Source organism: Aspergillus pseudoviridinutans (genome assembly GCF_018340605.1).
Source record: "Aspergillus pseudoviridinutans IFM 55266 DNA, scaffold_6, whole genome shotgun sequence".
Classification (NCBI taxonomy): Eukaryota; Fungi; Ascomycota; class Eurotiomycetes; order Eurotiales; family Aspergillaceae; genus Aspergillus; species Aspergillus pseudoviridinutans.
In genome coordinates, this window is record NW_025091286.1 from 1,013,809 (window position 1) to 1,041,580 (window position 27,772).

A 27,772-nucleotide genomic window follows, 5' to 3' on the forward strand; every position below is an offset into this window, starting at 1 on the left:
TCTAAAGGTAGATCAGGCCTGTGTACTTGTTCTTCTCCCTGTTAAACAGTTGCTGTTTGGAGCAAACTCTTGCTTTCTCCTTTTCGGGACTTGTTTACTCTGTCTCTGCTTTGAGATCTAAGATTCTACAACTAGTAACTGCCAAGATTCCAAAGAAAAAGACAGTCTAAGCATCAAAATAATTCACAGGTGCTGGTGTTGTTTCAGTAATAATAATGACCTTAGATGGTAGAAGATAACTTGCACAAAATGCAAGAGATGTCGTCCTCCTTCTCCGTATCAGTGAATAGTAACAGAGTATGATCAAAGTCATAGAAGTCATTATAGTACTAGTAATATGGCTCCCTTGTTCCAGAGCATGCCATAGATCATTCATAGGGTAACAATCATGATTAAAACACGCCCATAATAATAATAAACCAATATCACTATTGCTCTAGATCCGACTTTAATTGCCAGACTATAATACTTCTCAATGGATAGGCATTGTGCTATGTTCTTCTTTTGGGAAAGACCATGTCTTTATCATGTATCCCTCATATCATTTCAGTGATGCCAGCCTGAGATATTTTAACCCTAGCAACGCAATGAATACGACACAAATATTAATTAAATGGAGCTTGATGAATAGCCTTTCATTATTTGTTGTCAAGTGCGACCCCTGACGCCAACCCCTAAGTCTCTGCCGACCGGCTTTCCTTAGTGTCGAATCATTATTTGCTCGGCTCCTCACCCTCCTCATGCTGACTTGAGCTTCGACTCCTTAACGAGCTCGCCATGTCGCAGCTTCGGCACGGCAGCGACAACAATCCCAGTCCCAACCAGCCATCTGCAGCGTACCCCGTTTCACCCCAAACGAGGGATGCAGAATTCCCACGTTCCCCGTTGACAGGAAATCTTATTCCTCGTGATTACTTAGTCGCGCGAACCGACGCCCAGCCCTTACGTTCTGGGGTTGTCGCTGTGACTGGCCCCCGCAAACCAACACCCTCACCCTTGAACACAAGTGACTGTTGTCGAGAAGACCGTCAAGACAATTTCAGCTTGTTACAGAGTCCTGTATCTCCTCGATCATCCGTTAAAACAGCTCCGCCGACCAACCATTCTTCGACCAGCCGGCTAGCCCATGCTGCATTTGCTGCGTTGCCCTCAAAACCATCCGGTTCTGGCCAGAAGTCGACCACATCGTCGGCAGGCGATAGGGCGTGTGGTGACCTGAAACAGCATGGTAGAGGTATGACTGCGATAGAAAACGACATTGGAGCACGCAAATTATCGGATACAGGCGACTCGGTGCAGTCACCAACATCATCTCCAGTATCACTACTGGACTCATTGCAATCAATGTCTGGGGACCGAACACCGGGGCACCGTATTATGCCCCGCACTTCATCAATTGATTCTGCAATCTCTTCTCTGTCGTCAGCGTCTCAACCCCATAAGTCGTCGTTCGATGCCAGCGCGGTCAGCCAAGCTGATATCGATCATCTTATAGCAACCGCGGGGTCACCCGAGGCTGTTATCATACACCTTCTGAAGGAGAAGCATCATGCAGCCTCTCAGAATGCGCAACTCTGGAGACTGGTGGACAAGCAGCGGACTTTGATACTTGGCCTGAATAAGGACCTTGAGCGTGCCTTGAAAGAGAAGGAACGATATAAAAAAAGGGCCAAAGAGCTACAGAATTCTATACCTCCGCTGCCATCCAATAATGATCACACTGTTCAGTCTCGAGGTGCCGATAATGGGGTCATCCGTGTCAGTCATGATGTATCAAAGCAAGAACAGGCCCAGGGCGAATCATCAGAGGCGAAGAGCGCGAATGTGGGCATGCAGGATCTCTGCGACAGTCCCGTTCTCGCCCCGAGGGCGAAAACAGATCGTCTGTCTCCTACCCAGCCAGGCTCTCCGCGCCTGAATACGACATTGACCACTGAGTTTGACAACGCGCGATCTGGACAAACAGAGGAGTTCGATCAGCAATTAAATTCGCAATCGCTCGCTTGCTCGCGGAAAGAAATGTCAGCAGCGAGCCCAACTTCCTTGGCCAGTTCTAGCTCAGCTCTTAACGAGTCCCTTCCAGCGGAGGATAGACAACAGAGACTTCCTCATCCTTCCCGCAAGCCTCCTCCTGCCCCGCTGAAACTCGGACAAGCACAGCCTGCAGCTATGGAGAACTCGGGCACGTATGATTCAGAATCCGATTACGAAGATATTCTTGAGGTCGACGAATTGCTGGTTGAGCGTGGTAGGCGGAAAACGAGGGATGACGATGATCGAGAACGGGAAGCAGCCCTTGACAGGGAAATGGGCGCTCTTAAGGCTACTGGAGAAGAGACACCACATACGTATCTTTCAGGCGAAACGTCTACCAGTGGACTGACACTCGGGATATCTAAGAACCCGTGGCAACCCATTTCGTCGTCCTCTCCAATTGACCATCAGGATTCTCTGACTTCTGTTCAAAGCCCTCGAAACATCCATGCGCCATCTTTGAACGATCAACCCGTATTCGCAGTCCCAAAAAGTCCGGGACTGCCTCTCAGCCCAAGACCAGAAGATCGCCCTATAGGCTCTCCCTTGCCCCGGATGCCCAGGGAAGTGCCAAACTCATTGGCACATCTGCCGATGTCTTCAGAGAATAGCCTCGCAGGCTTGGCCCTGTCCCCGCGCGCTACTCATCATCCACATCCCTTTGCTCCCGGAGCTTCTATGCCTACTGATACTGCTCCTTCGCATATTGATGCTACCCACAGGCCTATTCCTACAATCGACCATGGCTCGAGAAAGGACAATCCTCGGTCACCCTGCCCTCCTGTCACCGGGATATATCAAGGCCTGATGTCGGAGGATTACCCCGGTCTTCTTTTGCCTCCAAACGCTCTTCCTTTGATACGAGTGAAGGTCTCTTCGTCGCGACTTAGGCCTTCTAGAAACAGCTATATGGCACCAAGGCCTTCCGAAGAAGAGCCGGTATTCACCCTGGGTGTCTTTTCGCGATCAGAGAACCTAGAACTTTGGCGGGTAGAGAAGGTCGTCGCGGCCCTCCCGCAGCTGGATCAACAAATAAGACAATCGTCTGCTTTATGGATGAAACTGCCAGATAGATCCATTTTCAGCGGTCATTCCCCCGCGAAAATCGACGCGAGACGTGCGGCCTTGAATTCCTACTTCGAAGCTCTGCTTGACACCCCCGTAGACGAGAGAGCGGCATTAGCGATCTGCCAATTTCTCACTGTGGATGCTACCGAGCCGCGAGATGACGAGTCAAGTTTGCTGAAGGGCAACAGTAAAGCGACCTCGGAAGCTTCGCCAGGTCAAGATGGAAAACCCCAAAAGGAGGGGTATTTGACAAAAAGGGGCAAGAATTTTGGCGGTTGGAAAGCACGATACTTCATACTCTACGGGCCTGAGTTGAAGTATTTTGAATCGCCAGGTGGTCCTCACCTCGGAACTATCAAAATTTTCAATGCTCAGATCGGCAAGCAATCGCAGTCCACAAATAACCCAAACAACCCTTTGTCCGGGGCTGAAGATGACTCTGAAAACCAATACCGACACGCCTTTCTCATATTGGAACCGAAAAGAAAAGACTCATCAGCGCTCGTGAGGCACGTGCTCTGCGCTGAGAGCGATGAAGAAAGGGATGCTTGGGTCGAAGCGCTCCTGGCGTATGTTGAGGGACAATCGGATAATGAGGGCACAGAGAACACGTCGCCGCAGAGTCAAGTTTCAGCCCAAGCAAGACATGTCTCTCAATCAACTTCAAAATCTAAACTTTTCGCAGGCGGGAGCAAAAAGAGTGGCAAGGGAATGAACAACGCGGAGGTGGACTTGACCGACACTGTGCAAGGATTCAGTTATGATGATGCTGTTCCTGCTGAACCGCCTCTTCTGGGTCCTCCGTCCGAAAAGCAACCACCGAAATCCCCCATGTTCCCATTAGAGGCAGCAATGGAATCTTCGGATACAAACCCGGCTTTGGATCATGCTCAGCCCTCATCTAAAGTGATATCTGCACCTACAAACGGTACAGTGATCCAGGATGCAGGGGCCTGGGGCAATAAAACCGTCACTAGCACCAAGGAAAAGAAGCGCAGCATCTGGGGTTTCCGCACAAGGTCATCGTATGATCTTGCCTCGCAGCTACAGGCGAGTCAAGAACCTTCGTCAGCTCAAGCACTCATGAATCCTTCTACAGAAAGAAAAGACCTCGTCAGGCCTGTATTCGGAATACCCTTGGCGGAGGCTGTGCAGCACTGCGCTCCACAAGGTATTGACGTCGATTTACCAGCTGTTGTCTATCGCTGCATTGAGTATCTCAAAGCGAAGGGAGCAGCAGCAGAGGAAGGTATATTTCGATTAAGCGGTTCCAATGTGGTCGTCAAAGCGCTGAAGGAACGCTTCAATACTGAAGGGGATGTTGACTTCCTTGCCGGTGATGAGTACTACGATGTTCATGCTGTGGCCAGTCTTTTCAAGCAATACTTACGGGAGCTCCCCACAACTGTTCTTACTCGTGAACTACATCTGGATTTTCTGCGTGTGCTTGGTGCGTGCAGTATCCTTCCCTCTTTTCTCTTCACTTCGCTTTGAGGCACTATACTAATCGAACCCTATTTAGAATTGGATGAGCGGCAGAAGAAAATCCTGGCATTTAATTCACTTGTCCACAGGCTCCCACGACCAAACCTGGCCTTATTACGGGCACTAGTTCAGTTTTTGATTATCATTGTCAACAACTCCGATGTGAACAAGATGACAATCAGAAATGTTGGCATTGTCTTTGCACCAACGCTCAACATTCCAGCCCCCGTTTTCTCCATGTTCCTCACAGACTTTGAGAGCATATTTGATAAAATGCCAGAAGGACGGTTAGAACCAGTCGAGCTTAAAGTTGATCGTCCGGCGCTACCAGAAGACATCCGCTCTCCACGCCATCAGATGTTCTCAGATTTGCCCACGCCTGCTTATAACCAAACAACATTTCGCAGGCCCACAGAGGCGGCAGATGATTTACGGCATGACACAGGGTTTATTTCAATGCAGCCAAGTTATGAGCAATCGTCTCATAACGCAGTGGAATATTACAACCGGCAGCCGGATTCCCCAGCTATGAATAGAATGTTGATGCCCGGCGTTGATAATTCCCGTTCTGCTAAGGCCAAGAGAAGGGAGAGCTCTATGTTGTTCATGGAATATAACCACCAAAGCTCAAGTCTCCCAGCTATGCGCGATGATCAGAGTAAGCGTCCTCGATTAGCCCGATTCAGTCTTCGTTTGCAAACTGATTTGAGAGAATCCAGGTGAATGATAAGACGATCATGTATCGAGTGGAATTCTGATTCCATGCACCTTGCCACGCCATACCTCCTCCACGAAGGCACTGACTCACCCCCTGCCTTTGCATCTATATCCCTACCATTTTGCCTTCCTCTTCTTGCATATTATGTGCGTTTTATTCATCAGTTATAACCTTGCATTATGTCTTTCATGATTAAGGTTAATGTCAATTACGATTTGGACGGACGTGGAATGATAATCACGAAGCCATACATACATACAACGAAGGAGCTACATCCAGGCGCTTAATGTTAATGTTAATTGTTCTCAAGGAATATATGTTGGCAGGGATGGCCCAAGAGTCAGTGCCTTAATCATCCGATACAGACGTGTTTGGACACCATTTTGTGCTTTAGCTTACCCTAGTGCACACTTATATCAAGCAGTACTATCTTGAGGCTTGAGCTTTGAATTTGTACTTTGTCTATAACAATTTTCCCCACTGTTTAAAAGTCATGGGTTAATACAATCGCCAATTCAGCTATTCTCCAATAGGATGGTTTACCTTGCGAAGTTCTATCGGAACAAGCAAATCAGAAAGCAGACTACTATGGCTGGTCTTTGAACGGTGTGGTAAGAGTTAACGTTTAAAATCTTCTTGTCCGTTCACCCCTCCAGAAGCCCATCAATTCGCCGTTTTCGCTAATCCAATCCCTGACGCCGTCTACTACGGCTTTCGCCATCCCCTTATTCTTCATTTTCCCATCTGATGACAAAGCACTGCGAGTACGTCCTACGGCAGGAACATGCCCGCCTGTCGCGTACTCAGATCCCATACTTGGCAAGACATTTTCCCCTGCACTGAGACTAACAAAAAGGGCAAATGGAACAAGCCACACGCAGAGTCCAAAGTAAGAAGCCACCTCGGTGAAAGTTGGCATATCTTCGATATCAACTTCGTACGGCTGACGCCAGTTGGTGCCCACCCGTGATGAGGGTAGCGGCTTCGAAAAATGGCGGAACCAGAGCCAGTGATTCAAGCCGACAAGCACACACGATAAGATAAATAATGGATCAGACAATTTGACGATTGGGAAACGTCGTAAATTGCTCGCGTACACGATGTGTGAGCCGATACTGAAGATAGAGAGGAAGAAGGGAAATCCATCGAAGAGGAAGAGAAAAATGTGGATGAAGATGATACTGTATATCAATCGAGTTAACACCCGACGTGCGAAGACTGTATGTTCTTCCACAAGCTCTGATAGATAGTATAGCCCCGATGCTAATGCTTAATTAGTTCAGGTGTTCTGGGAACTGTTACAGATTTCTCAAAGCGAGTTTAGGCAGGTTTTGCAAAACTGAAGCATCATCACCATGAGTCTCATTGTCGAGCTGCTTACCTATAGCTAGTGTTAGGAAAGTAAATCCTACAATGACCCCTAAGTAGCCGACAAGAGGAAGGATCCACATTTCAAAATAATAAGGCGAAGAAGCCGGAAGTAGAACGGCTAGCTGTCCCTAGAATGGAATTGAGAACGAATCGACAAAGGGATGGGAGTCGAACGGGAAGCAAGAAAGCTCAAGAGGAGATTATGGAACGTCAGTGCGTCTATAATATGTCGTGAAAGGGTATATCAAACACAGCGTCTGGGCGTTATGGTGGCCAGTCATGTCTGGCATGTCTGGTAATCTATAGTGGGCATCTACCTTATCCGAAAGTTGGACGCCTCCCACAACCAGACGGCTGCATTTGATGCCTCAGGCCTCAGTCTTGTAGCGGGCAAATCAGCCACCGTGCCGTCATCAGATAGGAGAAATATGGTGGATAAAGAAGAGGGAGGGAAAACGGAAAAAAAAAAAAAAAATTATTTCCCCTCCCTGCAATAGCAAGACATTATTCGAAGTATGAACGTGACAAAGGCAGCCTGATTACCAATAAACTTTCCTGCACAGTGCAGTTCACATTTATAATTGAAGATTCTCACTCACCCTGTTGAACTGAGACACTGGTGAGCCACAAGAAGCAGTCTTTCCTCGGCAATTTCAGATACATATCCTCGCGGATCAGCGATTCATTTCACCTTACCAACCATGTCTCGTCCTGAGGATGTTCTGTGGGTTACCTCAATGCGAAAACATTTACTCTTGTTGTTGTTTCACTTGAGCTTGGTGCTGACATGAGTTTTCGAATCCCGCACGCAAAGGCCTCCCGATCTCTTCTACGATGACAATGAATCTCGAAAATACACGACTTCATCCCGTATTCGTAACATTCAATCAGATATGACCCATCGAGCGCTGGAGCTTCTCGATCTTCGTTCTCCATCGCTCATCCTCGATGTGGGGTGCGGTTCTGGCCTTTCTGGCGAGATCCTTTCCCAAGTTCCTCCTCAGGAGGGTGGACCTCATACCTGGGTCGGGATGGACATTTCGCCAAGCATGCTTGATGTGGCACTACAACGAGATGTTGAGGGTGACTTGCTCCTGGCTGATATTGGACAGGGCGTGCCATTTCGGCCTGGCACCTTCGACGCGGCTATCAGTATCAGTGCTATCCAGTGGTTGTGCAATGCGGAGACAAGCGATGTCAGCCCCGAGGGCCGTCTTCGTAGATTTTTTGAGGGATTATACTCCAGTCTCCGCAAAGGGGGACGTGCAGTCTGCCAATTCTATCCGAAGAACGATGCGCAACGGACCATGATTAGCGGCGCTGCTGTAAGAGCTGGCTTCGGAGCTGGTATCTTAGAAGATGATCCTGGCACAAAGAATGGCAAATTATATCTCGTCCTGACCGTCGGAGGCGGCAGACTGCATGGCGATATTACAGGCGTTGTCCAAGGCATGAATGATGTTGACATCTTGGATGCCAGGAGGAAAGCCGCGGAGCGCAGCAAGGTCCAGCCATCCAGGAAAGGAGATAAAGCCTGGATTTTGCGAAAAAAGGAACAAATGGCGAAGAAAGGGAAAATTGTGAAAGCAAATTCCAGATACACCGGAAGAAAGAGGCGTCCTGCGTTTTAGCTTTACATGCTCTGTCCGGCTGTGTGCCACCATTTACATAGCTCCGGGTCACTCGTTCATTGCGACAAGTACAGCTAGATCGACGCAACGCAGTGGTTAACAGACTCGTTGCTTTAAACTACTTGACCGAGCGCGTGTTTGTGCGGTGAACTGAATTGAGCAGTCATCCGATATATCCGTTTGACATCCCGACGAAAGGCCTTCCTGCTCTCACGAAGATTACAAACTGTTTGACAGATAGGTCTGTCTCGAAGGGATGCTTTCAGATCAGAGCCGCTCCACTCAGGTGTCTAGTGGTTCGGAATGGGCTGTGGACCATCCTCTTAAGAGATTTTTGTTGCTGTGTCAAGCCTGGGGTAGGATGTCTCATGCTGTTTGGAAGCTCGTGGAGCAAAGATAGGCTCATAGATTACTGCCGATTGATGATACCCTTGATTTGGACAATAGCAAACTTTCAAGCGCCTTTATTATTAACAACGCATCTAACACTTACTCCCTATCCCACAATCATGTTTATCGCTTCGAATATACAGTAGACGTCTTCTTGCATTGTATGCGGTTGTAAGTGTTACAGAGTATAAGCATAGGTCTAACCAGCTAGCAAGGCCTTCAGGGAACACGACAACAGACCATTTTTTTTCTTCGTCATCATGAGAATTGCAGAAAGGAGATGAGTGGTATCGGTAGCAATTTACAGAGCAGCCTCCATCTTGTCCAAGACGGCCCTGGTGAACTCGTGAGTGGTGGCTTGTCCACCCATGTCGCGAGTTCTCGTTTTACTGAAAATGTGAGAATTAGCCGAATTAGACCGTCGAAAAAAAAGATAGTAATGTGGACTCACCCTTCACCAATCACATCATACACGGCCTTGGAGATCCTGTTTGCGTGGTCGTCCAAGCCAAGGTGGCGAAGAAGCATGGATCCAGAAAGGATCATAGCACTGGGATTAGCCTGATCTTTCCCCTTGATATCCAGGCCAACATGACGGCAGCCGGGCTCGAAGACCGCAACGTCACGTCCCATGTTGCAGCCAGGAACCACACCAGGTCCACCGACAAGGGCAGCACCGACGTTGGATAGAATGCCTCCGTACAGGTTGGGCATGACCATCACGTCGAATTGCTGGGGCCGAGAAACGGCCTGCATGGATGCATTGTCGACAATCATGTCGTTAACTTCCAGGGTAGGGTACATCTCGGCGACCTTGTGGAAAGTACTGCGAAACAAGCCATCGGCGAGTTTCATGATGTTTGCCTTGTGAATGCAGGTGACCTTCTTTCTGTTGTTGGCGAGAGCAAATCCGAATGCGAATTTGGCGATGCGCTCTGATTTGGCACGAGTGATGATCTTCAGCGACTCAACCACACCCTGTACCGACTGGTGCTCGAGACCAGAGTACTCTCCCTCGGTATTCTCACGGATAATGCAGAGGTCAACGTTCTCATGCCGCGTCTTGTAACCGGGAATATTCTTGATCAGAACGATCGAAGCGAAGATATCAAGTTCTTGACGGAGAGCAACGTTGAATGACTGGTGACCCGAGCGCTCAACAGGGGTGAACAGGATACCCTTGAGACCGAGCTTGTTGCGTCTAAGAGAGGCGATGGATTCCTTGAAGAGCTCCTCCGAATGCTTGTTGCCTGTATCGACACCGCTGACATCTACCTGCTCCCATTCAATAGGAACGTTGTCGGCCTTGAAGATGGTCTTGACTGATTCGGCAACTTCCGCACCAATACCATCACCTTTGCATCACAGAGGAAAAATCTCGTGTCAGCGATACCGACTGTTGACATTCGGGGACACGCTTGGGTTGAGCTATAGGTACCTGGAATGAGAGTAACGGTGTACTTGCCGCCATACTTCGTGGGCTTGAAGATGTCGGACTGCACGCTAGCAAAAGCTGGAGACCCAAGTCAATCGATGTCATAGGAACGCTGCCAGTCCCGCTGCAAAAGCATTGGAGGTACGTACATCTTGCTGGGATCGAGGAGCGCACTAGAGAGCCTGCACCAGCTGCGCGGCGGAAGAAAGCCTGCAGAATATAAAGAAATTAGCTTTAATTAACACAAACACGACATCGAAGCACGCGGAATGAAAAAGCTGCTGCAATGCGGCTGCAATGCGGCTGCAATGCTGCTGCCGGGCGGAGGGAAGTAGCCAGAAAGAAGAGGAGAAAATGGGACAGGAAATGAGAAAAAGCCCGACCACGAGCCACACAATCTATCTGACGTTGGGTCTCACTAACCTGCGCTGGCTGCGCCGTCCGCAAGGAGAACATTTTGGGAGGCAATGGACACGAAAAGAGAATGGACAGGAAGAGAGGAGATGAAAAGAATTGTTCCCTGGTGAGCAAGAAAACGCGCAGGCAAAACGACGGATGAAGTTGGAAAACGAGGTGCACGGCCACGAGGAAGAAGGAGGCGCCGGAAAAAACGGCGGATCATCTCGGCATCCATCAGGTAAGGTGTCTATTCCGTCCTCCGTCCTCTCTATGTATTATTTGCGCAGTGCCTGTCCCAGAACACGGCCCGATCTTATCTTTTCACCTCTCCGCGTCATAATATCATCAGTCCTCAACGTAGAAATAGGTAACAATGCGTTGATTATTTACAATGAATAAAAAGACGCGAGAAAGAAGAGTCGCTGGACAATAGTCGCTGTAATCCGCATGTTATCACCTGGCACTGACAGTTCATCAGTACAAACGCTAAGCTAAGTACAGAGTACTCCGTACAGAGATACATCATGATCAAAATTCTTTTTCTTGGCTTGTTGAGAAGAGAGGTCATTATACCTCTGCGGCACCCAGGGGGGATATTCCTCTGTCCCTTAACCACATCTGTTGCAGTCCGTTCCAAGTATATCCAAGTATATTTAATGTTCTAGCAGTCTATCAATCAACCTCAAGACCTCTCCAGTACCGCTGAAAGAAAGAGATGATGCAAAAGTTTATTGAGGAGCTTAACTTTATTGATGGCCCATTTTGGTTAAGAAATGTCTATTGACACTATTGACTGCACATAAGGGCCTCGATCACCTGCTATTCACATTTTCATCTATCGGGATAACAGATCTTCTAGGTGAATAACTGGCCTGTATGGATCCTGGTCACTTTCAATGCTACTTCAAAAATATGAATCAATAACACAAAGACTGACTCTTATTGAGGCGGCGCTTTTGCGATTGCTATTGATTGAGATCTATTCATGGAATGCACACTTCTTATTCATTCCTCTGCTTTTCCACCAGATTTGGATAGTATCATTCAAGCTGGGGAATGCATCTCCATGCGTTCGTTGCATTTGGCAAGGGCTCTGTACCATGCGCCTACTTAAGCGCATGAGACCTGCATCGAATCGATATCTTGGTTAATATCAAAGTCGTCAATTCCAATTAAAATCCGGGCTTTACTTTGCGACTTACAGTGACGCATTCCTTTCTATATCTCAACTTCATTTGGTCATCGAAGATGAAGCTCCTCTCGCTCGTTCTCGCTACCCTCGCTGCCACTGCTGTCCAGGCAGACATTACGCCGTGGTGCCATCTTCCTGGTCAGGGTTGCTACATGCTTAAGCGCGCTGCTGATGCCTCAGATGAGGTCAGACGTTCAGCCAGTGCCGTCGCCGAGGCCGTTGCGGAGGCATTCCCGCAGACTCCGTGGTGCCATCTTCCTGGTCAGGGTTGCGCCAAGGCGAAGAGAGCTGCTGAGGCCGCTGAAGAGGTGAAACGCTCTGCCGATGCCTTTGCTGATGCCATGGCTGCTTTTGAGGAGGAATAGGACAAGTTGGTATTACCACTTGCGGTCTTCCACTGATGAGTTTTCGTCCTTCGACCAGTATGATTCTCTTTTCTGTTTTTATTTTCCTCTTTACCGAATCCCTCCTTTCTTCTCTGATGTTGTATGGTCTTTACTTCTGCTGCTGTTGTTGAGATACGTTACACCCCGGAGTATCCCGGGCTGGTTATGACTCCTTACTGAGGCCAGATGTCACAGGGCTGATTTCTAGTGCCCCATGTACTGCTGACGTTCTCTTCAATCATGACAACGATTTTTCGCTTGGCTGATGAAGTTTGGGGTGGAGGATCGATGCAGGAGCGTCTTAATACGTGGAGGGCCAATTCGAGGGGGAAATATGAAATACCACAACGCTGATGGACGAGCAGGGGTTTTGTTTCCAAGCATTCGTGTTTATATTATGTTTTGACATGGGGACTGGACACATATAAGGCGAGACAGCCTTGTGTTCCCATGGCACCCTGGCCTGACAACTAACTCGTCATTCTTTCTTCTTACAGTGGTTGCGCTGGCATATATCATACCTTTCAATGGCTCCAAGATTTGCCTCACATTAACTTAAGTGTAATGTTTGGCCTGTGGTAAAATCGCGCGGATCAAGATGCGATGTTTGTAAGAAGCCATATCAAAGTCCTGAAAGACAAGATTGTAGTCTTTCGTCAAGGAATCCAGTTCCTCAAGTGCTCGACATTACAATAACAGTGCTCATTAATCAACTTTGTGCTAATTATAGTGTTCTTTGACTTTAACTTTAGCTATGCCTGTCATCGGGGAAAGGGCATAGGTGCAGTAGCATGAGAATTTAGACAAACAGAAAGGAGTCTCATTGTTGTGGCCTCTAGAATTCTGCCACCCAAGATTGCCAGAAAATACACAAAGCAAGGATAACTCAGGCAGATTTCTTCAATTGTGACAACTTTTCAACCCCATAAATATATACATAACCGGCAGTGCAGGACTGCATAAATGTACGTTGCCAGATAGACTGCCACTATGAGAGGTACAGGAATGATACCTACTACCTTGGTGATCAAGCTCAGCATGGGGATACGTTCTGACCCTAATTTGGATATCTATTTGGATATTTCACCATGGTCAGATCTGATAACCCTGGTATATCCAGAGATGAACTTGATGGGGTTCAGCAACCCCACTATCACCAAAACATAGGTAGGGGCGTGGAGAAGGCAAAATGTGGGAAAAATGTGTCAATCATCAAGACTCCCAAGTATGGCCTAGCTTCATACCATGGGCTTGGAAATCTATAACAGCATCGATTCCACTAAGACAGAAGAACCCAAGTGCAAGCTGTAGGGTTTGATATATGCATGGATTGTGAGCAACCCTGCACTCTGAACATATCTGTAGTGTGCGGGCCAACAATTCATCACATGTTTAGGATATTCCACCACTGCCACAGGCCGCTGATATAGGATAGCCAGTCCCTACAGTTATACCAACGAGATCAATTCCCCCAGATAGTTTCAACAGAGCAAAGTTCGAGCGTTACAGACCAAAAATCCGCGCTGACAATGGCAGGGTAATGAAGCATAATTCACAAAGTCATATCTCTGAGCTCTTACCACATGTGAATTCATGGAATTACTGATGGAGTGACTTTACCTGACCTTATATGGGCTATTCCCTTGTGGCCGGTCGATGCCATGACGTTGTACGGATAAGTTTCCTATGCTTGATTATGATATGGGCTTTGAGAAGGTTGTGCCACCTAGGTGCTTTCCAAGGTCACCGCTTAATAGACCCAACTTCAAGAATCAACACCTCTCTATAAACAGACGGAAAATCAACACCAACTGTGGCTCCTAGATGAGGGGTTTGGAGATGTAAGAGTCACCTTCATCACAATTCAGCTATATTGAGTAATGTAGTTCCTCCTGCCGATCAAATGCATCAACTTAAGTCCATGGGCTCTGTTGCTGCCTGGCGCGCCACATGCGAGGAATGATGGTAGTGCTGTGTGATACTATAAACAATCGGACGGAGGACCTTTTTGTCCTTTGGTGGTTCAGACCCCATGCTCATCTGTTTCGCAAAGAGCGTCGCAAGGTCATTCTGCATTGCAATATTACTCTCGGACGCCGATAGGCCACACTGAATCCGTCACTAGTCAGGAGCTCAGACTGAGGATTGGGTAAAGGAAAGATCCCCACCTCTGCACAACAAGGGTTCATAATGAATGCAGCTAGCGCGGTAGACACGTCTGTGATTTTTCCGCAAAAGGCACACGTGTGCAGAATAGAGGAGGACATTTCAGGAATGCTGGCCGAAGTGTAGGTAGAAAAAAGATCAATCGACAATACCGTCTAGCGATTATGGAACGTCAAGCAGGCGTGAGGGCGGGACATGCGTAGTATATAATTAGTTTGTCTACCGAGTCTGACAGACAGAGACTGGAGGCGAACTGATGACTCTACCACCAAGCAGAGATCAGGGAACTGAGAAGAGAATGGTTGTGACCAAGAAGGAGAAAAAAATGGACTTTGAAAGGCGATAAGAGGTCAATATAGTTCATTGGATGCCTAAGAAATCGGGACTCGAAGCAACAGGTTGGGCACGCAACAAGGTGAGTTTACTTAAAGCGGGGGCTTGTACAGAGTACGATCAACAAAAGGAAAGCATCTTCTGCTTCATGCGCAGTGAACAGACTCATAACCGAAATGCTAGAGATTTGTGGTGGACTTCGCGCCATATATAACAGAGGACACACCCTCTCAAAGTCATGAGTCTTATCGAAGGAAAAGCATGGTAAAATATCAATACCCCTCCACGATCTCGGAACTATGTATTCCCATCTGTCTTAAAAGACTTGCAGTGCCATGAGCATTATTAAGATAGGGTTATGTAGTAGTTAGTTATAATTACAAGTATTAGTCATATTATGTGCATTGATTTCTTATATACATCATTATCATGTGATAATAACCATTTGTAGCTAAGCACAGTGATAGGCAGAAACCCCGTGACGCGATCGCAGCTACCTACCTTAGCACCCACGTCTTTTGGAGCCAGCAAGTTAGCTTGCACATATTGCTGTCATATCTTATCTTTAACCTCTCCTATATGATTGACATCTGATCCATTGCCCTTCACCGTACCTCTCTTTTACCTGTCATTTGTTCCTGCCTGAATATTGATCTCATTAATTGATACTCACCTTCCTGCCACTGCTCTCATCTCACCTGTGGTTGTCGGTTCAACGTCACAGCTATGGTTCAGTCCCTCTCTTCTCTGCTGACGTTAAAATATTTAAGAAGCTGACTTCAACTCCATTATAGACATCTATCGGTACTGGATATGATCTATCAAACTCCGTCTTTTCTCCAGACGGTCGCAATTTCCAGGTATTTGATATACTCCATCTGCCGAGCTAGGAGGTACTCATACACCCGGCAGGTGGAATACGCAGTCAAGGCGGTCGAAAATGGAGGGACAGCTATCGGTATTAGATGCAAGGACGGAGTTGTCCTGGCGGTAGAAAAGATCGTCACGAGTAAGCTTTTGAAGCCAGGTGCGAATAAGAAGATCGCGACAGTGGATCGCCATGTGGGCATTGTAAGGCAACAATACCGTTTGATGTTGACAGAGCAGCGTCTCATTGCTACTAATCAATGCATGCTAATTCATATATGCGCGTGTCCCAGGTCTCAGCGGGATTAGTCCCAGATGGTCGTCACTTCGTCTCGCGAGCTAGAGATGAAGCTTCCTCGTGGAGAAGCGTATACAAAGGGCCCATCCCGATCTCCGCCCTGGCCAATCGTCTTGGCAGTTATGTCCAAGCTTACACTCTATACTCCAGTGTACGACCATTTGGAGTTACAGCGATTGTCGGAGGTTGGGATTCTGAAGCCGAACTTACCGTTGATGGTCAAGTAGGAACCGGACCGGCTTCGGGTTCCGGCGGTAAAATTTCAGGTGCGAAGGTTGGTGGGCCGGGTCTTTATATGATCGAGCCCAGTGGGCTGTACTGGGTAAGATGATTTAGACGTCCAACCTCCTTTCTCGTGCTAATTTGATAAGGGTTACTACGGCGCGGCCACTGGCAAGGGAAGACAGGCAGCGAAAGCTGAACTTGAGAAGTTGGACCTTGCCTCCGAAAAGTTGACTCTGCTCGATGCCGTCAGAGAAGCCGCCCGAATCATATACGTGGCCCACGAAGACAGCAAGGATAAGGAGTTTGAGTTGGAGATGTCTTGGATCAGCTCATTAGACGGTCCGACCAAAGGGAAGCATGAAGAGGTACCTAGGGAACTTCTTGAAGAGGCCGAAAAGGCAGCGAAGAGAGCTTTGGAGGGGGAAGACGAGGACGAGGAAGAGCCAAAGAATGATGGCAATGAAGGCGAGCGAATGGAGGAATAGATTCGCGCTCACTACCCGACAATACAATACAAGGATAATCACATCTCTTTAGGGCGGCCAAGGGGTTAATTATCGTCACTCGTATTCTAGGCCCAATGGTTTTTTTGGGGCCTTTTGACTCTCTGCCTGTCGAGCGACGGTGTTGTAACTGAGCCTACCTCTGGTTCCGTCATGTAGCCATTCACCTTTGCTAATTGCCGTGAGACTAAACGATTTTTCCTTCTACCCAGTCTCTTCTCTTCAATCCAAGTTCCACAGCGGCTTTACCCCAATCTTCGCCATGATTATGCATTCCCTTCTTGCCAAGACCAGCTCTTTCCAGGCCTTGTTCTTCCGTCAGAACAGTGAGCACTCCGAAAATGACTGGCACGCCAGTATCAAGTTGGACACGCATCAACCCATGAGATACCGCATCTGCAATGTACTCAAAATGCATTGTCTCTCCCTTGATGAGAACACCGATAGCAATAATGGCATCAAAAGGCGTAGATGCAGTCGAGGTTGGCGATGTCTTACTCAGGTCTGCAGTAGAGGACGATAATAAATCCGTAGCACTGATCCCTCCTGCGGATGATGATCCTTTGGCGGCCTGGAGCTGCGAGGCTGCGTACATTCTGTAGAGATCTCGGATCAGATAGGCCTATAATAGGAAGGCAGAACACATGACTGTCTCTCCGTATTGCTTTTGGAATCGCCATGTCTTACCGCTGAGCAGCAAAGGGTAATTCGTAACTGCCGGGCACTGTCTCAAGAGTGATATCCTCTTCAAGTACTCCGGCTGCCAAAAGGCTTTTTTTTGCCCCTTCCACAAGAGGCCCGATTATTGCCATGTTMCATCTGGCGTGAACTATGGCAACGCGAAGCCCGGAGCCTTCGGAGAGGGAGAGGAAGCATAAGCAAAAAACCCTCACGGAATATAGATGGATCCCTCACCATCAAAAGCTTGAGCAGCCCCTGGCCCTTTCACTGATGTCATTTTTGAGTACGGGTGATTATCTCCTCTGAATGTCGTTGTCGATGACTCGGGTAAACAGATGGTTCGTTAGGACGAGGGGTTCTTTGGAATACAAAGTTCTTGTGGGGAACTGGAAGTCAGTGACTCCAACTCCCCGCTTGGCGGGAAATTGTAGGGAGCTACTCTGTACACCCGAGCCAACCTATGCAGTTTCCAGCAAAACCTATATAGACTGCAAGGTGCCAACCGTGTGCTTCCTTGCTGGCGCTTTAGCTTTAGAATACCCATCTGCGAAACCACTGAACATTGGTTTCATGCGACTAAACATATACTAAAGGGAGATAATGGTTCTGGATGTAAACAATGCCATGTGTCCCAGATGTGGTTTTAGGCAAATGACCAGCATGATAATTCGAGCAGAGGTTAATAAGATTAGCATCTAGACAACAATAACCGTGCCACTTCTTCTCATTCCCCCCGGGTATGCATGTGTAAAGTGAACAATGTAACAAAGATACCGGAAACCATTCTTTCTATAACAACTCATGTGCCAGATCCACGATCCCTACGTACCAAGGGTGACATGGTGGTTTATTCAACAGTGACCGATTTTGCGAGGTTGCGCGGGAAATCAACGTTGAGTCCCTCGCCAACAGCAAGCCAATACGCAATAAGCTGCAGTGGAATAACGTTGAGAAGTCCTTGCAGACAGTCGACGGTTCTTGGGACCTCAATCTTTTCGGTCTGGGCGGAAGAGAACTCTGGGTCGTCATGGTTACAAATGACAATGGGGCGACCACCGCGAGCAATCACTGGTGATTGGTTAGAGCCATCTAAGACGAGGCAGGAGGGGACGATAGCTCACCCTGTTGATAAGCATTCAGAGACTTTGAGAAGATATTGTCCCTCGTAAGAATCATGATGATGGGCAGATTCTCGTCGACCAGAGCAAGGACGCCGTGTTTCAGCTCACCGGACATGACAGCCTCACAATGAAGATATGATATTTCCTTGATTTTGAGTGCTCCTGCAGAAGCCATTAGCGTCTGAAATACCTGAAGTGGGTATACTGTAATCCTGACCTTCGAGAGCCGTGGGGAATTGACTGCCTCTGCCCAAAAGAAGTAGACTCTTTTGGTCCTTGAAAAATTTCGCGCACATCTGTTTGATGGGTTCATTCAATTTCAGGATCTCTCTGAACTGTCCTGAGATTTTCGAAAGACCGTCCATAATTTCCTCCCGTCGCTTTTGCTTCGAAGCGCGATCCTCGCTCAGAGAGAGTGCGAACATGACCATGGCAACGAATTGGGACGTATAGGCCTTGGTGGAAGCAACGCCAATTTCAGGACCAGCATTGATATGCACACCGCAGTGCGTCAAGAGAGAAATAGAAGATCCCACGACGTTGACAATGCCGACAGTCAATGCTCCTCGTTCAAGGCAATAGCGAAGAGCCATGAGCGAATCGGCAGTCTCACCCGATTGGGAGACGAAAACACAAGTATCGTCCCGGAAAACAGGCGCCTGCCTGTCCAAGAAGTCCGAGGCAAGTTCAACTGATATAGGGATTTCAGTGAGCTCTTCAAAGACACCACGTACGGCCATGCATGAATGATAGCTGGTTCCACAAGCAATGAAAATGATTCGCCTGCAGCGACGAATAGTGGAAATATACTGCCGAAGCCCCCCAAGTGTGACCTGCTTGTTTGCAACATCCAATCGACCTCTCATGGTATTGACAACTGACTCGGGCTGTTCAAAAATTTCCTTCTGCATGAAATGATCGAATTTGCCCTTCATAATTTCCTGAAGCTCCAGCTCAATGGTTTGGATAGCGCGCACGTTCGAGGTACCATCATCCTTCGTGAGACGGTGGATATTCAGTTGGCCTTCATGGACATGGGCGATATCGTCATCTTCGAGATAAAGCACTTTCTTTGTGTGCTCAACGATCGCAGAGGGATCAGAAGACAGGAAAAACTCTGCTGGCTGGGGGATGCCATCATCTGAAAGAAACGCACGCGACTGCGACCGGTGCAGGAGGGATTTATCAGGTGGAGCCAGAAGCCCGGTAGCAGACTTCTTGATAGCTACGTTCTGAGAAGCCTGCTCAGCGGGGAGTGGTCCATCTTCCGAGTACTCCACGTCAACGAAGTCCACCTTCATCTTCTTTGATGTCCTCACGCCAATGACGAGCGGAGAACCCTTGCGAGCCGCAATTACCTCATGAGGGTAATGGACAGACTTCATGAGGAGACCAAAAGCACCCGCGAGCTCTTTCACAACAGCCTTGGCGAGGACTGTGAACTCAATGTCGGGCTGCTGGTCGTACAAGTATTTCGCAAGCTTCGCAATACATTCGGTGTCAGTTTCAGTCTCGAACCGGAACCCCTTGCTCTCTAGTAGAGCTTTGAGTTCCTTGTAGTTCGTAATGATGCCGTTGTGAACAACTGCGAATTCCCAGTTTGGATCAGACCTGTCGGACAAAATAAGCGTTAGTTTAGCCAATGGACCGCAACTTATGGTAGCCTGTTGAATGCCAAATGACTTGCTGAGATAGGTGATGCACTTACCGGTGAGGGTGGCAATTCTGGCGAGAGGGTGTTCCGTGAGTAGCCCAGCGTGTGTGAGCAATACCAGCATGGGACTCGAAGGTCTTCGTCATGTCGGGCTTGGATTCCTCAATGAGCTCCTTCAGTTTCGCGACCTTACCAACTTCCTTGAAGGCGCAAACTTCGTTCTTTTTGTCACCGTCCACCGCAAAGCCTGCAGAATCATAACCGCGGTATTCAAGTCTGGAGAGTCCTGCATTTCATGACTGTAAGATTGCTATCAGAGCAAATGGAGAGGAGTCACATACCATTGAGCAACGTATCAATGATGTATTTACGGTCTCTCTCGACAAGGTAATTGATATAGCCGAAGATGCCACTGAATCACGTTAACATGCCGTATATTAATTATCTTGCAAAGAAACTAGAGCGTCTATTCAAAATGACATACCACATCGTGGAAGAGTATCCAGGTAGAGTTGGATGGGATCGGAGAAGTTGTAAGGCAATACTAGGACTCCCAGAGGAAGCTTTTTACCTGAGGAGAGACAGAAAAGACAGGAAAAGAGGGCGCTTGTGAAGAAAGAAGGCAAGAAATCTGGATGATGAGAGTAATCAATCACCAACGAGGAATAAAGTTAATGAGACTGCCCTAAGGTGAAGGTGGAGGCAGATATTGGTTGTCGACTGCTGCTGAATTGTTCACAATGTTCTGCGAGATTTGAATAAATGGATGAGTGGTTTTAAGGTGAGCAACTGAACGAGCGAAGGGAGGGGTCGATAATGAAAGGCAGAGGGGAGTTGAGTTGACACAGGATCAACAAGCTAAGAGGAGGGGAAGCTGTTATGTTTTATGTTGCCGCGTTACAGGACAGACCCACCCACAGGACCAGGGAAGCTGCTACAGAATGGAGCGATGGCGTTCCCATCCTTCTTTATTCAAGTGAGGAAGTTAGGAAGTGGCCAACAGCCAGCGGTTGCTGCAGCGTCTGCGCCTCGTAGCCACACAGACACATATCTGCTGGAATGTCTCACCTCAACTCGATCCAAAGCAAACATTGATGGTTGGCATACATAGGAGTGGAGAGCTACCTATCCCTCTACAAAATGCTGGTGCCGACGCTATCAGGCTGGATAGATAGTAGTGGGTGTTAAAAATAAACGGAGATGGATAGTGTGAGTTAGCTGAAGTGTTGCTATATACAGAACGGGTAACTAAAAAAAATAGGCCACCCCTGGTACTCCCTAGCCTCTGTGCTGGTCTCCATTCCTTTCCACTTGGGAGGGTACAAAAATAACACCCGGAGTACTTGAAGATATCTGTTTTCTCTTTTAATTCTCTATAGTAGTAATGGGTGGGCTCTGTCCACAGAACATTAGCCTTGCTATGAAAATACCCATGATTTGATACTGTAGAACTAAAGTACTGTACCTGCAGGAAAATTCAATGTATAATATAATATATTTGGCCTAAGAAACACAGCCACTGATCCCAAGTTTGTATAGAATTGCTATGTTGCCATATATACTAGAGTATTACAATATATCACTTCCTCAGGGCTTAAGCAGTGCATTTATTTTTAGCTATATAAACATCCAGGGATACACATATCATAACCATTGTAATTAATGAAGTACCTTAGTATCTAATATATGTACTTACATGACTAGGGTTCATTACAGACTGTTAATGATCCAATAATATACCAGGGGTATGTGACTACTGTACTCTGTGTACTCTACTCTGTAGGCAGAGGAAAATAACAATCATTAGTGAGACTATTTTCCACAATATTACTATTTTTAACATCATGCACTAAGTTCCACATATTAATTCTACCTTTCTTGGACTCTGTATGGCAAGGTACCCCTTTTTGAAGATGTTTAATATACTTATGTGGACMAAGGTTAGTAACATTTTACAAGTCCCGTAGAAGGCCGCCATACCTTATGATCATCCGTCAGTAATCTTGCTGCGGTGGAATAGTACACTTATATAATCAGCTAAGTACGAACTACCATCTAGTAACTCTTCCATAGCAAAATAAAGTAAAAAAGTGTATGAACACTGGACTATCTCAGTCGGCAATAGTAAATAATAGTCCAAGTTCCACAAAATCGGTTACCATTCCGTCGGGACGGAGTGCTTCATGGGTCGATTAAGGCATCCTCCAATGACTCTGGAGTTGTCTGGGAACGTCTGATCCATCAACCATGTTGCGTCTCTTTCTATTCCAGCTCGCTCTTACTTTCTGCGCCTTGCTGTTCCTTTGTCATGTACCCTAATAACTACTCTCTACGACTATTAGTTTCTTTCTGTTCTTTTTTTTTGGTAAATTTTTATTTATTTTGTCTTTTCTTTCTTTTCCTTTCAATACAGGATTTTGGAGTTTCGGCACATTTCACCATCGCAAAGGGACTGCTGCTACCTGAACTCCGGGGTCCCTGAATAGCTCGTAGCTTGATTGAAGTGCATGAGAGGATTACATGAGGGCAGCTGTTGCTCTGAGCGCAACAACAACATGAAAAATCGGACAAAACCGACAGGGGCAAGACTAGATGGAACTGACCATTGGAGAGGCACGTTGGGTTTGTCTCGATCTTCCCCGTAAAATAGACGAGTTCATCACGTCCAGCTACCACACAACAGGACATGGCACCGCCTCGAGACCATTCACTACAGAATCTCAACCAGATGGCAGGCGGGCGCCGCTTTATGTTCTCTGGTAACGGGGGGTATAGCATAGCTTGAGGCCTGGGAACGACGTCAATCGGTGAACTTGAAAATCAACCTTAAAGAGATCAATAAATTTTGGGTGATATCCTCCCAAAAAAGGGGAGGAACAAATGTTTACCCCAAGACATAGTTTCATGAACAGTCGGAGCGCGCCTCGAGGGGCGACAGTAGTGCATGGATATACATGTGTCAGAACGATGAATCAGAATCTTGCATATCCCGTGCGATCTTGTGAACAAGTAACGTAATCATGAGTCGCAGAGCAGTATAAAAACATCAGAATATGCAAATTTCGCGTGGAAAGCCAACATGTCTCCAGAAACCTTTTCAGTGGCCGTGCTTTCTGTACAACTTCCCAGGAGGGTCTCATGAAATTGCTGACAGAGGAATGGAGTAGTCAGCAATGCAATCCGATAGTTATGTCTTTGAAAGGAGTGGTAGACTTTCGTTAACTAGCCTCTTCTCAACACCACAATGATTTTACAGATGTTTCGGCAGTGACACACTGGACCTTATTTTAAGGCATCTATCTAGCAAAATTGAGACCACCTGCGCCGACTTCATGGAATTAGTTCCCCAACCACAAGTCTTTCAGTGACTTGCTTTGTTCGCGTTCCTGGGCCACCAGCTTGATCGCGTCGGCAGGCGTGCTCATTTCCGGTTCAACTCCGCTTTTCTGCCCATGAGCCCCAAGTACTCAGTACGCTGTCGAATTATCCAGGTTACTACTTCCACTACCAATAATTTTATTACTTCTCTTCGTCTCATTTATACATCAACACTTACTGCTTTGACTTTTCTTTTCTCCTTGCTTCCGGGTTATAAGAATTACCCCCACCGATTCCCCAGCAAGCGTTGACACCTGTGCCATCCTGTCAGGAAATTTCCCTGGCCGTGGGTCATCGCATGAGCAGATAGACCGCGGTCAAGGATGCTGCGTTCTGATCGCGGCCTGTTATTTTCCGGCTTGTGAGCCATCTTCCATTATGTCGCGCACATCGGCAGGCTTTGCGGACTTCTTTCCCACTGCCCCGTCGGTCCTTCAACAAAAAAGAGTCAGAGCGCCGCGAGATCGATCTCGCTCCAAGGATCGGCCCGAGGATCAACTTCATGTCCAGGATGGCAATGGACAATTGCCCTGCTCTTCTGGGAAAAGCGCAGCCAACATTTCTACGAATGGCAGCTCACCTGACGTATCTGTATCGGAAACCGGTACGGGTCTAGAGAAACCCGGATGCAAACTCGTTGGAGAAACGAACACGGACTTAACGGGTACGGATACATCTATCTTAAGTGCATCGCTTGCTCAGTGTCGTGCAACGCAGGTGAACGAGGCACGGTTCGATAATCTCACCMCGGTCACCAACGCAGAGTCGTCTCCGCCTCGCAAGTTGAGTCCTCATCAATCCAAGTCCGTTGAAGTGGCCGAATACGAATCGAACAAGTTTGCAACCGATGAATTGAAACTTGCTGCTACCCCCCTACATACACCGCCAACTCCACGGTCGCAAACCTCGCGCAGTGGTGTAATCAAGGGTTGTAAGTTGATTTACGACCCCGATCTTGAGAAAAGATCATCAAAGGAAAAGAAAAGAAAACCACAATATGTGGACTTTGTGGCGAATGAACAAGACAGCTGCTCACCAGACCCGCGTCTGGGCATTCTGAATTACACTCGAGGTGCTGGCTGTAAGCAGAAGACGAAATACCGGCCGGCTCCTTATAAACTGAAACAGTGGCCATATGATACTGCGACTACTATCGGTCCTGGACCCCCTGTCCAAATAGTGGTCACTGGCTTCGATCCCCTGACCCCAGTTGCTCCGATAAACGCGCTTTTTTCCAGCTTCGGTGAGATTTCAGAGATAAATAACCGCACAGACCCTATTACAGGTCGATTTCTTGGAGTATGTTCAGTCAAGTACAAAGACAGCACCTCTTTTCGAGGTGCCGGACCAATGCCAGCGGCGTCCGCGGCCAGACGAGCCTACGTTGAATGCAAGAAGGAGCAACGGATTGGGACACGAAGGATCAGGGTTGAACTAGATCGAGATGGTGCTGTCTCAGACAGAATTGTTGCAAGGGCCATCGAGTCTCAGCGAATGGGACATAGGAAGAATACAGTCGGAGAAGAGGCAAAAATTGAGCCTCAAGCAAAAAAGAATGAACCACCGCCGACAGCGCCCAAAGGCCCTTCAAGATCTTCCACGCGTCCGGTAGCCGCTGTGCCCGAAGGGCCAAGAGCGAGCTTTGTCAAACCCGCCATGCCATCTCTGATAGAGGAAACACCTATATTAGGGCAAATCAAGCGGGATCCATACATCTTCATTGCACACTGCTACGTTCCTGTTTTGAGCACAACGATTCCGCACCTGAAGAAGAGACTCAAATTATTCGACTGGAAAGATATTCGATGCGATAAAACTGGGTATTATATCATCTTCGAGAATTCTAGGCGCGGTGAGGAGGAAACCGAGCGTTGTTTCAAAGTATGCCATATGAAGCCTCTTTTTACTTATATTATGAATATGGAAAGCCAACCTTATGGAAATCCCAACTATGAACGAAGCCCGAGCCCAGAACGACTCCAGGCAGAGCGACGGGAACGGGCAGAGAGAGAGAGGCTGAAAAAAGAGGCGGATTTGGATCTCGAGGAAGAAAAGAGACAGCGAGCGGTTGATTTGGACCCATGCAGGGAAGTCCTGGCTCTCATCGTCCGCGATTTGAAAGATAAGCTTCTTGAGGATGTGAAATCACGCATCGCCGCCCCAACATTATATGACTATCTCGACCCTGACAAACATGCGTCAAAGAGGCGAGCTCTGGGCATTCCTGATCCTGAGGGGATCAGAAGACATACTTTTCAACTTGATGTTGATACTTTTGGATCTAACAATTCCCAGTCTTCCCTACCAGGCGGTCGTTCGTTCAGCCCGTATGGCCTTAACATACTTGCGCTCCCACGCATCAGAAAAGCTCGTCGTTTGAACCGTGCCGATGCTGCCTTCTTAGATGAGAGGCGTAAGCAGCCTATTCGAAGGAAGGAAGTACGACCTCTCTATCACAGACTGCAGCAGTTGCATGATGTCGACGACTCCGATGAGGACCAACGTACTCCATTCTCGAGGGATATTGATGAACAGGACAGTCGTCCACCAAGTCGGATGAGTTCCAGATCTTCAATTTCCGATGACGGCGAGGAGTCAGAACCATTGGATGGACTAGCTTCCCAAGACAAAAGGCATGAAGCGCGGCTCCTAGGCTTGGAATATGGAGATAGCGGTATCGTCCTCAACGAAACAGTCGACGGGTATTCTCGGGATCGTTCGCCGGGTCTCTCCTCTACACGCAAAAGGAAAAGGGCCGCGGAAGGCATTGAAGTGCGTAAACGACCTAAGGAGGAAAGCGAGCGTTCAGAGTTGAATCGCTCTGTGGAGACTGAAAATACGCTGTTCAACGACGCGTCTCAACATTCAGAAGCTGCTGAGCTTGGCGCTGTGAAGCCGGAATACCTCGCTGGCATCGGGGGTAAATTCCAGGGTCGATTAGAAGACAGGTCAATCCAGGAGGACGGTGAGAAAGAGAATGTGGAAAGGCTTCAGGTCAAGTCCGTCATACAAGGAGCAAATCTCGACGTTCAGCCACCACTACCTGACAAATCCACTATTGCAAAGAGCCATGAAGACCTGATTACAGAGATCGAATGGGGGGTGTCTAATGATGAACCTCGTCCGACAGTTGATGATGATGAGACCATAATCTTGGATTTGGATGGCTGGCAGAATCTCGTCAAGGATGAGGAGGATCTCTGCTTCCTTCGCCATGTCCTGGACGGGCAGTCGAGATCCAAGGTTGGAAATCTATCGGCATGGGCATGGAGACAGAAAGAGATTAAAGCTCTCAACCGTCCGGGTGAAAGTGGGCCTGTCCACGAGGAGACTAGAATACCAGATTACTACGTTTGCAACCCCACTGGAGCTGCTCGGACTGAAGGAAGAAAGAGAATCTTGGAGTCGGAAAAGTCAAAATACCTGCCTCACCGTATCAAAGTTCAGAAGGCCCGAGAAGAACGGGAGGCCAACGCAAAGAGCGATCCTCATGCTTCTGCTGCAGAAGCTGCTAGGATCTCCGCGGCGAAGACGATATCTAAGTCCACTTCGAGATCGACAAGGGTCAATAATCGCAGGCTGGTTGCAGACATCAATGCGCAAAAACAGGCTCTCCCTATGCAAGGAGGAGATGGTGATGTTCTCCGCTTCAACCAGTTGAAGAAACGAAAGAAGCCAGTGCGCTTTGCTCGGTCAGCTATTCACAATTGGGGTCTCTACGCGGAAGAGAACATATCAGCGAATGATATGATCATAGAGTATGTTGGTGAGAAGGTGCGGCAGCAGGTGGCAGACATGAGAGAGAGGCAGTACTTGAAGAGCGGGATTGGTAGCAGCTACCTTTTCCGAATCGACGAGAATACTGTTATAGATGCCACCAAACGAGGGGGTATCGCTCGCTTCATCAACCATAGCTGTACTCCTAATTGCACTGCAAAGATCATCAAGGTTGACGGTAGCAAGAGAATTGTTATATATGCTCTCAGGGACATTGGAAGAGGTAATTCTGACAGACAAGCCAACTGACTCTACATTCGGGACATAAGCTAACATGTACGCAGATGAAGAGCTGACCTACGACTACAAATTCGAACGGGAATGGGACAGTGACGACAGAATTCCCTGCCTCTGCGGTTCGACTGGTTGCAAGGGGTTTCTCAATTAAGGCCACCCGAGATATCTCGCAGTTGACTTGGACACTGCACTCTTTATGAAGTGCAAAAATGGCAAGAACAAAAGCCTTCCGAGTTTCAAGTTCTTTCGTTTATTGCGCCGCCCTTAGATTCGCCTGGATTCTTGCTCACTCTGCCGTGGTTTCATAGACCGATTGAGGTGGCTCCAAAGTTTCGCATTTACGATGTTCTGTTCAGCTTTGAGCAAGTATTCATGTATTATTGGCTTCCTTTCGTGCCCCTGGGGCACCGATATCTAGCTCAT

The 27,772-nt window shown here is 47.8% G+C and overlaps 9 protein-coding genes across 9 annotated transcripts; 5 read left to right on the forward strand and 4 right to left on the reverse strand.

Annotated features, from left to right (window-relative positions):
* Positions 1-777: 777 nt before the first annotated feature.
* On the forward strand, positions 778-5,310 carry Asppvi_008799 (GTPase-activating protein BEM3; the record flags this gene model as incomplete). Its single annotated transcript, XM_043304664.1, has 2 exons — positions 778-4,552; positions 4,625-5,310. The coding sequence occupies 2 exons, from the start codon at positions 778-780 to the stop codon at positions 5,308-5,310; spliced, it is 4,461 nt and encodes a 1,486-aa protein (XP_043160599.1).
* Positions 5,311-5,930: 620 nt separating this feature from the next.
* On the reverse strand, positions 5,931-6,756 carry Asppvi_008800 (uncharacterized protein; the record flags this gene model as incomplete). Its single annotated transcript, XM_043304665.1, has 2 exons — positions 5,931-6,568; positions 6,687-6,756. The coding sequence occupies 2 exons, from the start codon at positions 6,754-6,756 to the stop codon at positions 5,931-5,933; spliced, it is 708 nt and encodes a 235-aa protein (XP_043160600.1).
* A 621-nt stretch (positions 6,757-7,377) lies between these two features.
* Asppvi_008801 (18S rRNA methyltransferase BUD23) lies at positions 7,378-8,307 on the forward strand (the record flags this gene model as incomplete). Its single annotated transcript, XM_043304666.1, has 2 exons — positions 7,378-7,400; positions 7,491-8,307. The coding sequence occupies 2 exons, from the start codon at positions 7,378-7,380 to the stop codon at positions 8,305-8,307; spliced, it is 840 nt and encodes a 279-aa protein (XP_043160601.1).
* A 691-nt stretch (positions 8,308-8,998) lies between these two features.
* Asppvi_008802 (isocitrate dehydrogenase (NAD(+)) IDH1) lies at positions 8,999-10,588 on the reverse strand (the record flags this gene model as incomplete). Its single annotated transcript, XM_043304667.1, has 5 exons — positions 8,999-9,086; positions 9,149-10,052; positions 10,136-10,210; positions 10,282-10,342; positions 10,556-10,588. 5 exons carry the CDS (start codon positions 10,586-10,588, stop codon positions 8,999-9,001), a joined length of 1,161 nt encoding a protein of 386 aa, XP_043160602.1.
* Positions 10,589-11,779: 1,191 nt separating this feature from the next.
* On the forward strand, positions 11,780-12,088 carry Asppvi_008803 (mating alpha-pheromone PpgA; the record flags this gene model as incomplete). Its single annotated transcript, XM_043304668.1, has 1 exon — positions 11,780-12,088. One exon carries the CDS (start codon positions 11,780-11,782, stop codon positions 12,086-12,088), a length of 309 nt encoding a protein of 102 aa, XP_043160603.1.
* A 3,333-nt stretch (positions 12,089-15,421) lies between these two features.
* Asppvi_008804 (proteasome core particle subunit alpha 7) lies at positions 15,422-16,483 on the forward strand (the record flags this gene model as incomplete). The annotated part of the gene is made up of 3 exons (XM_043304669.1): positions 15,422-15,679; positions 15,769-16,095; positions 16,145-16,483. 3 exons carry the CDS (start codon positions 15,422-15,424, stop codon positions 16,481-16,483), a joined length of 924 nt encoding a protein of 307 aa, XP_043160604.1.
* A 205-nt stretch (positions 16,484-16,688) lies between these two features.
* Positions 16,689-17,459, reverse strand: Asppvi_008805 (lumazine synthase RIB4; the record flags this gene model as incomplete). Its single annotated transcript, XM_043304670.1, has 3 exons — positions 16,689-17,097; positions 17,189-17,354; positions 17,417-17,459. 3 exons carry the CDS (start codon positions 17,457-17,459, stop codon positions 16,689-16,691), a joined length of 618 nt encoding a protein of 205 aa, XP_043160605.1.
* Positions 17,460-18,029: 570 nt separating this feature from the next.
* Positions 18,030-20,446, reverse strand: gfa1 (glutamine--fructose-6-phosphate transaminase (isomerizing) GFA1; the record flags this gene model as incomplete). The annotated part of the gene is made up of 6 exons (XM_043304671.1): positions 18,030-18,250; positions 18,304-18,465; positions 18,521-19,914; positions 20,012-20,243; positions 20,299-20,369; positions 20,442-20,446. The coding sequence occupies 6 exons, from the start codon at positions 20,444-20,446 to the stop codon at positions 18,030-18,032; spliced, it is 2,085 nt and encodes a 694-aa protein (XP_043160606.1).
* A 3,267-nt stretch (positions 20,447-23,713) lies between these two features.
* Positions 23,714-27,500, forward strand: set1 (histone methyltransferase SET1; the record flags this gene model as incomplete). Its single annotated transcript, XM_043304672.1, has 2 exons — positions 23,714-27,335; positions 27,397-27,500. 2 exons carry the CDS (start codon positions 23,714-23,716, stop codon positions 27,498-27,500), a joined length of 3,726 nt encoding a protein of 1,241 aa, XP_043160607.1.
* Positions 27,501-27,772: the final 272 nt, after the last annotated feature.